Below are 9,791 nucleotides of genomic sequence, written 5' to 3' on the forward strand. Positions count from 1 at the left end.
AACTTGAATATTTTATTAACCAGTTCGAGATCTCAATGCTTTTGGTATGTGTGTGTATTTTTCAAGACATTGATGAAATTTCACTTAAAATTGTCTTGTAATAATATAATTCAGAAATTTAGTTATCTTCAGACTTAGAAATCTGATCAGTCGCTATAAAATGTCAACCAAGCTCAATTTTTGTGTGTATGGAAGGAATTATACATTTATAATACTGATCATGGGAAACAGATGTCAGTAATATGTTCTATAAGATCTACCAGTTGAATAGTGCAGTCATCCAAACATATTTTCATACTGTGGTACATGTATGAATTATTTATGCCACAAAAAATTGACAAATATGCCCCCCCCCCCCAAATGTTGGCTAGTAATTTTACTCTTCAAATTTTGCTTCGATATATTACTGTCCTAGTACTTTTTTTATATGGGATTTCAAGATTAATACAGTACATGTAGTAAAAAACATTAACATGGGCAAAGGATTGAATTTTCTTTCATTTTTTTGAATATCAAAAAGGTAACTCTTGACATTGTTTGAATGTTTATAATTGAAAGTGTTGTTTTACTTTTTCTGTATAGTCATGTGTATTAACTCCATAACAGGGTAAAATAAAAACACATTTTTATTTTGCACATGTCACAAAGTATCTGCTAATTCCTAAAACTTTGTTGAACCACCCAAAAAAATAACCAGACAAGGATTAATTGTGTCAGTAGATTTATTTTCCATACAATCTAATACATACCGGTAATATGCATTGAAAAAAATAATTTATCCAAAGTAACGAAAATGATTTTATTAACAGTACAAAGAACATTGATAAATACAATGTGTAGATACACTAATTCATACTGTATGATTCAATATACACAAAACTTGGGAACTTAAGCCTGGATATAAAAGAGATCTATCTATATACATATACTCATCCATAAGCAAATGTTTACATGGTTTTGATAACTAATATTTAATTTGAGCTTTGTTGTTATTCTATTGTTATTTTAAATACCGTGTTTCTATTTCTGTTATGTTAAATAAGTACAGTGTAAGCTTATTACAGGCAATAGAATGATACAAATTAACTACTGGTATGTTAAAATGTCAGAAACAGCTTGATGCCTAAGAATGTTAAACTGAAATGTTGTTACATTGTACTTGAAATATATTTACACTAGTCAATTTGCATTTTAAGCAACAGAAACACAGTATTTCAAAGCACAAAGTTTTGAACAACAGCAAATACCAACAAACAATTTAATTATATGTGCACACACCCACCCACACACACACACACCCACCCACACACACCCACACAGACAGACCTGTGCCAACTCATTTCCATGTTGTGGTTTGTCTTGGTCTGCTATCTCTAGATCTTAAAGACATAGTGGCAATACCAATACGACTTTTAGAATCACGTTCAAGTACTTCAGACTGTGCCAATTCTTCATCATACCTATGCAAATAAAACACAAGATTACATAAATCTGTGATTTGCTAAGGAGACCACAAATGTCAATGTGGACAAATTACTTGATGCAATTTTCATGATCTATAGAAAAAAGTATCCAGGTCACACAAATTGGCAAAAAAAGATAAGGGTACCTTGTTTGTTTGCTAGTATATTTATTGCAGTTGACATGACAGGACTGTGTTTTAATACCAATTAACTGCATGGCTAATTACTTTAACATTTTAGCAAGATATGAGGCACCACAGTGAGGAACTGAATTTTTTGAAATGTTATGGTGACAAGTTTATAAACATGTATATCAATAGATAAACAAGATGTAGCTGAAGAATTCTCGAGGGCGGAGCTACGTCACAGAACGTTCCACGTTGCAAAGACGCGTACCACTGTACCATGTATTTCTATGGGGTCTGCACGGCGCTCAAAGAGTTGGTGAAAACAGCTGAAGTACAGAAAACGGCACAATTTTAAAGTATTCCTGAACAACCAAATTTTTATATGTTGCACATGCAGGGGTAATCTTTCTACAATATTCAGGGGACTCTGAACAACTATTCCAAAGTACCGTTTTCTGAGAGTTTTTGGCCTTTGTTTTCACTGAGATGGTTGCCAGGCAGTGAAAATGCCTGGATGTCTGCTCCCAAGAATACAAGCAATATGATGTGTTAGATGTGGTTTTCTTAATACCTGCACATGCAGCGATAAGAATGGACAGGGTGTCATTCTGCTGAATGTAAGTCTATATCACTATGACCTAATGTTGCCATAGATACTATTCATAAGATAGGTAGAATCAATGTCCATGTTTACACAGATCGATACGTTAAACCGACAGGTACTTTTTAAAAAACGATCATCGTACTTACAGAAGGTCATAGTGCCCATAACATTCTTTGGGAGGAGTTTTATTCCATCTCATACTGGAAAGTAACAGTAGTATCAATAAAATACTTGTTTACTTGCAACACTTTAATATCTTAAAACAAGTAAAATGACAATGGACTGTTTTCCGTTCACTTCAAGATCCCACATTATGCATGAAAACGAACATAAAAGCAGGACAAACAAAGGTCAACAAACGCGAGTATTTTCACATTTAATAAAGTGCTGTACACATTTGATGAGGGTCAATTTGACGATGTAAGGGTATCTAAATGCAATATTCCCCTCTCAAAGATCAGAATTTTGACATTGAGCTATAAAAAAAGAAATTCAAGTTTAAGATCAAATCTTTTGATTTTTGCAACAGAATTCACCAGTATTGTTTTACACCCAAAATATTTCAAATAATTAGAATATCCCATGATGCTAGAAGACATTTTGGACAAAATGGTAATTTTGAGACCACTGAATATTTTATTGAAATATATTGCACATGCTAAACTTGACAAGTGTCACCTGTTTGTAAAATGTATGTATGACTATACAAATGGTGCAAATATTAGTCATAGTCATGGTCATATAGATAGATATTGAAGTGGAATGGTTTCCAAAATCACATTTTCCAATTGAATTCTTATTCTACACTTGCGGTTAACAAGACAATCAAAATACATATTATTGCCTTACAATTGATACAATGATTTTAATAATTTAATAACATATAATGTGTATTACGTACAAAATTATATGTAGAAATCGAATCAAGGGGAAATTGACAGAAGATAATACAAGACAAAAATACTCACTCTGGTATTTCTCCATTGGGACACACAATGTTGAGAATATCGTTGATAAGATTGTATTTCATAATACGATCGTTAGCTGTGGTGGATGTCAACGATGGTGACGCGTTCACCTATATGGAATGTCAATATACGGGATTGTTTGACAAGTCACATGGTTATAGTTTGTGTTCAGTATGACGTATATTGTGGTGAGTGAGAACAAAGAACATCTGACTTTGATGACAACTGTGAAATTGAGATGCTTATCTTACCTCTATCAGCCACGGTTTTAAATTGTCGTCAATAATGATATCATATCCATAACATTCAAAACAATGCCTATCATTTGCCATAACCCCCTGTAATAAAGGAAAACGACAATAGAGGCAATAATGTCTTGTATATTACATCAAGGGATATAGTGGATCTTCAATTGAGTAGCAATATTTGTATGTTCCAAGGATTTTGCAGGAAACATAGTTATGAAACTTAAGTTTAACCAATCCTATATCACACGGTCACAGAACTGGAGAGCTTGTATATTTTACACATTAGCTTGCAGCTTTTATTATCAAAAGTACTATAGTAATTGTGTCTGCATTACAATAATTCATGGCATGTTCCATTACATCTGAACTCTGTTTCTGGAGCATGATTTTACCAACAGAATGTATTTTTGGAGTGGGAGCAATTTATTCACAGTTTCAAAAATTAATTGATAAAATCTTAATTAAATGTATAAACAACCTATACAAAACAAATTCCATGTGTTGTCAAATTGAGGTGGGGAGAGATAGAATGAAAACACACTTGAAGTCGGAATCTCTAGTTATATAGTGGAAGTTTAAGAACCATGACTGATTTCATAGTAACAGGTGATGTCATCATATTGTAGTTTCATTTTTATCATATACCTGATCTGCTTAAAAAAAAGTCAAGGCAAACAACAAAATGCTCCCAGATGAAAGAGCTTTTTATATTATTTTTCATTTTCTAGATATTCAACATTTCATCACTGTTATGTAGTCCATCATCTTGATTATTCAGCAAAGGATTATGGGTAAAGTATGACATCATAATAATTTCCATCTGGTAGCATGATGTGGTTTGCTTTGACTTCCCATTTACCCAGTAATACCAGTGTAAAGAGAAAGGGAACTCACAGATACTGCTTTGAGAGAGTGTACTATCTGCCAATACATTTCATCAAATAATTTGTCAGTTACCTAGAGATAAAGTAAACAGATAAAATTAATGAATGGGTTAATCCTCTAGTGTAAAACATACTAATCAAATAGACCACTAATATCAGTGTTTAGGTTATATATGTAATGTAATCGTGACTTGTGTCAGCATGTGATGTCTCAATAATCAATTTTTTTTATTTAGCCATTATCAGATGCTCAACACCCACTCATACTATCATTTCTGTTAAATGAGCAGAATGTACATTTTTTTCACTGCTGAGTGGGTACCCAACCATGGGATTCAAACCCACAATCTCTATGATGTTTGGCAGACTTGCTAATCATTAAGCCACATGTCAGGTCAGATCAGGTACAATGTTTCTTGTAGCCGATCCAAAGCTGGAAAATTTCACACAATGCTGATAATATCTCCATTCTGCACCAGAGCCCACAAAAATTTATCATAAACTCACATCTTTTCCTCGTGTTCCTTCAAGATAAATTTTAAGATTATGAACTGTCCATTTGCCGCCGTGATTTGGGTTATATTCTTCCTATAATAACAACAAAGTGGCATTATTATACAGAGTGTCTAACTTGCCTACAGTGGTTGAGTGTTCTAAAATATGACAACCATGGTACAAATGTGATAAATTATAGCCATTAACATAATTATGAATACATAATAATAACATAACACACTAATCCTTCCATATATAACATTGTATAAAAATATGGGGTAATACATCTTGGATAAACCTTAATCTACTTTTACGAAAAAACAAAATGCCTATTTAATAACATTTTCAGATTTTTGTGCTACAACCTACTGCCCCGGCTTTGAAAATATAATACTTGTCTTTTTATGTAAATCACAAACATTTGGATAATCTATTTCCGCAATTCATTTCCTACCTATTATCTAATTTACCAAAAAAAATGTTGTATGTATTTGTATCACCGCGAACTAAATTTCAATTGCACTACCCCACTTGTGGTTTATAGTTCTGTAATAAATCATGGTTACTATGTATAAATTATAAATAGTAACCATGATTTATTACAGAACTGCTTGTAGTTGTACATGTACTCATGTTACAAAGAAATTAGGATAATGTACATATGGACATTACAGCAATACTTACCCCATGCTTTTGAATGGATACATTTGTTAAATGTACAAACATATTGTCCAACTCAGTTGTATTTGGAGTATATTTCACAGTACAAAACCGACAAAAACCTAATTTATATCTGTGAAAAAACAAATTATAATTGAATACAAGATTTTAACAACTTTCTGGTTACTTGGCCACGAGTAGCTAACCACATCATCTACCAAAATGTCAATGGGAGGTATAATTTATAAAAACAAAAACATTTTTAATAACTGATACTGAGGGCGCTCATATAGAATACTTTATTAAAGTGATGGTCTGAAAGGAGAGAAAGGGTATTTAAGCTTCCAGCATACAACTACTGTAGAATACAGCAAAAATAAAGTATTCCACAGTATTGCAGAATAGTTTGTCACAGTGACTACCACCATCATCATTGAGTCAACTTACATATAGCACTTTAATGGTCTGTATGATGTCACAAGAACATACAATCTCAAGTCAAATTTCTTTCCTCCAATAAGTAAGGGATTGTCAATATATTTGGATATGACGTAGGCATCCTTGGCTGAGGGTGCCGCAAATCTGTGAAAGTGAATCAAATATATTCAAGTGAATAAACATAGTGAATTAATAAAATGAATAAACAGTTCAATACAATTACTGTATTGATTAAAGTAACAGTGTAACACCTGGTACATGTATTCCCAAACTATGCCATCATTAAGACAAACAGATTTATGACTCGATGTAAACATATTATAGTGGTGAGATGATGGATCTCCTGCTACCTGCTGTGCCCTCCAGAATAACAGCGTTCCTCTGCAGGAAACACTCCTGTAATTTCTTGATCGTTGTGTTGCAGAAGCCATTGACTGTCATCCATTTCCACGTCCTGGAACCGTGAGTTATCACCGATGCACACTTCCCTAGGCAATCCCCTATTTTAGTGAATTTATTCATTGTGTTTTTATGTGCTTTGTTTCTTGTAATTATTTTGAGAGGTATTGAAGCCATGAGCTTTAACTTGATATTTTGGTGCATGTGTATTTCATTTCCAGTACTATTGTCTTGTCTACCCCATTCTAGCAGTGAAAGAACCCCCTGTCCAGTAAGCACGCCTTACACTGTGACAGTGTTATTTCATTGTGATAACTACTTCTCAGAACTCCATATGAGAGGACACCATAGTGTCATATTGGAAAAATATTAGTGACATTTTTAGCTATCACTATCTGTGAATATAATATTTAGGATTCCTGAAATAATATGATAAACTTGTAAAATAAAAAACATTTTTGTTGACAATGTAAATGTATAACAATAGTATTAGTATAGGAATGTAACTTTCTATCTCAAAGCCCTGTAAACATATAATACAAAAAAAAATGTAGGTAGATGTCTAGATACTTACGTGGATGTTCGACTGTCTCTAGACCATTTCTTAAGTTGAGACAACCTGTTAATAAGAAATATACCGATTCCTCTAGCTAGAAAGAGAAAGGAAGCAAGAGTCATGATTTTCAACATTATCTGGTATGTTATCAAACACTGACAATTATGTACACAACATGCATACACTGTATTTGCTCTATTTGTGTGTCATTCAATAGAAGCGCATATGAAAAATTACATGTGTTGTATACTGAATTATTAAAATATGACTTAGTTTCCCCACAGAAACACCTTTAATGTACATGCTTCTAATAGAGCAAATAAAGTAAAATGTTATGCAATATGTTTTCATGATAATGTATCGTACTGTTACCAGTCTAATACTATATATTTACATAGTGACAGTGTCATTGTAAACGTTCACACAATGTCTACTGAAAATTTGCTTCGTTAAGGAGGGGGGGGGGGTAATTTGTTTTTTATAGTTTTGACAGTTTTAGTAACTGAGGCCTGCATACAGGGACGATGCCATTACTGGCAAAGTAAATAGAAACTATAACAAAAATGTTACATATCGTTTTGGTAGTGGTAATGGATCTAAATATTGTTTTTGTTTTTTATAAATTTTACTCTCACATACACTTTTCAAATTCAATTGTCCAAACAAACTATGCTTTCATTCATATGCAAATTAGTCACAGTCCTTCATTGAGACAACTAATTATGATAACTGAAAAGAGAGATCCAGATCTATCAAGAACACATCGATGCTTACCTTTGCCAGTAGGTTTCATTATCCATGTACTGGATGGGTTTTTTCGGAATTCTTCCACAAATAAATTGTAGTCAGCTGGCAGTAAAAATGTTACCGGAAGAAAATCTGTAATTGAATGCATGATGATTGATGTGAGCAAATAAGAAATGATCAAGAATCTGTCAACATCTGGTCACAGTTCTGGAAGATTAAATCTGGGGCAGGGCTCAACTTTTTTGCTAATCCCTCAAACATTTATTTCAGTAAAATATTTTCATGTAAAAAGAACAAGTGTTCAACAAAAATATTCATGGCCTTTTGAAGCTGTATTGATTCTGATTATAATACTTGATCGATATATCTAAAACTGGTCCTAAAAATCCTAACTCACCTAAGTGGATGTATTTTCCAGTTTCATCTTTCTCTGCTAGAGGACTGCCTTCTTTTTCCAAATCTTTACGATATCTCTTGATATTTTTTACCATTAAATCTTTCCGTGTCAGTTCATAATGATTTGGGTAATGGTTGATAATTCTAAAAGAAAAATATTTATATACATGTTGCTTTGGTGCCCTGCAGAATAGTTATATATATTCAGAGAATTGCTGACCAGGAAATTAGATGCCTTTACTTTACAGAGCTCCATGGAATTGCTAAGCATGTCACATAAATCAATGTATGCCAAGTTTTAAAATTTTTTTTTTAAATTCTCATGATAATAATACATTTTTAAATAATTTTTAGAGCATCACAAATTAAAAGAATAAAATCAATAATTAATATTTGTTCAAAATGAACTGAGAGTGCAAATAGAGACCGTAAACTGTTAGATTTTTTACAGTAACTTTTCATACTTCCTAGCTTACTTCCTAGCTTAGTTCTGTTGAACATCTTCTGAAGCAGTATTTGGAATAGTGTTGCATACTGGGATTTTAGATTTTCCAAATAAAAAAGTAAATTAGCTGCTGAGCATCAAGTTCCAACATGCATAACTTGTGATCGTGACTACTGATAAATTGATCAGATAATGCTACATATTTAAAGGGTGGTAGTCGTCGCGCCACGCATGCGCAAAATATATGGGTCTCATATAAACAAAGATGGTGACTTTGACTGTTGCACAGATCAACGAGTACAAACTGAGACGATTCCAAGCTTTAATTGTGGAATTTGTACGTGATTGGAAGGTATCGAAGGAGTCATCGGTGGTAATCAGTGCATGTCGCGCTCAGGTCAAACCTCATACTTGTGTTTTCCATTTGAAGAGCACATTGGATTGTAGGAAAGTCAATGTTTATCAACACAAATGTCGCACATGCGCAGCAAGACGACTACCGCTCTTTAATTAACACTAATATTGTGCCGGTAAAATAACTTACTGATCATCTTGAAGCCGATAACCTGTCTCTACACTGAAAATATTACGTGTTGTCTGGACGCTGCTCCTGAAAATATAAATATCGTTTGTTACATGATTGGTTGAATCTGAATATTAATATCCTTATTACTTGTGTCAGTTGTGACCATTAAAGATTATGTGTGGTACATGTGAATGAAAAAATGAATAAAAATGTCAAGATTACATCTGGTGAAATAAAAATTTATTATCTTGGTTGAGGGAAGGAATTCTTCCTGTAATCCCCCCCCCCTAACCTTTGCCCAAATCCTAACCCTAACCCTCCCGAAAATCATGTATGCCACGCTCGATGACTATAGTTTTTCACAAAGGGTAATTTGTAATAAAATTGTGGGCCTATAATATGGTTAGAATACGTTTGTGATGGGGTACAGAACAGAGGGGAGTCCGTCCGTCCGAAAGTCCACTTACCAATAGAAATTCCAGTCTTCATCGGGGGACGCTTGCACCCAACCTCGCTTTTCAAAATTCCCAAGGAGAACTGATTTGTCGAGATCACATGCCCAGCGAACTTTCTGTGACATGGTGTTTTTTTAAGTTGCATCAGAATCTAACTGTAGATCGAGGGAATATATTGAAAAAACTATCCGCTTCGATTAACTAATATCGGCAAAACACCTGTCAAAAATATTTGTTGCTATGTTGTACAAGCAGAGCGCCATCTTTCATACTTCCGAATACGGAATAAAACAACGTATTTGTGGGTCGTGTATTCGACTATTTGGTATTTTTATGTTTTCTGGGTGATACGCATTATAAATATAACTATGATATCGTT

General features: G+C 33.4%; 1 protein-coding gene across 1 annotated transcript; it reads right to left on the reverse strand.

Moving 5' to 3' along the window:
- Positions 1 to 704: 704 nt before the first annotated feature.
- LOC100375554 (polyglutamylase complex subunit TTLL1) lies at positions 705 to 9,686 on the reverse strand. The gene is made up of 13 exons (XM_002741660.4): positions 9,425 to 9,686; positions 8,976 to 9,041; positions 7,988 to 8,130; positions 7,618 to 7,722; positions 6,862 to 6,937; positions 5,898 to 6,032; positions 5,475 to 5,583; positions 4,803 to 4,883; positions 4,306 to 4,368; positions 3,415 to 3,501; positions 3,164 to 3,273; positions 2,342 to 2,395; positions 705 to 1,460 (listed from the first exon to the last, which is right to left on the reverse strand). Exons 1-13 carry the CDS (start codon positions 9,535 to 9,537, stop codon positions 1,337 to 1,339), a joined length of 1,266 nt encoding a protein of 421 aa, XP_002741706.1. The 5' UTR covers positions 9,538 to 9,686; the 3' UTR covers positions 705 to 1,336.
- Positions 9,687 to 9,791: the final 105 nt, after the last annotated feature.

This window comes from Saccoglossus kowalevskii, chromosome 1 (genome assembly GCF_978046115.1).
Source record: "Saccoglossus kowalevskii chromosome 1, keSacKowa6.1, whole genome shotgun sequence".
NCBI lineage: Eukaryota > Metazoa > Hemichordata > Enteropneusta > Harrimaniidae > Saccoglossus > Saccoglossus kowalevskii.

Coding starts and splice junctions, on each gene's coding strand:
- LOC100375554 (XM_002741660.4), bottom strand. CDS start 9,537: ATGTCACAGAAAGTTCGCTGGGCATGTGATCTCGACAAATCAGTTCTC. Junction 5,584..5,897: donor AGACCATTAAAGTGCTATAT/GTAAGTTGACTC, acceptor GTTTTTTCACAG/ATATAAATTAGGTTTTTGTC. Junction 3,502..4,305: donor ACTCTCTCAAAGCAGTATCT/GTGAGTTCCCTT, acceptor CCTTTATTACAG/GGGGTTATGGCAAATGATAG.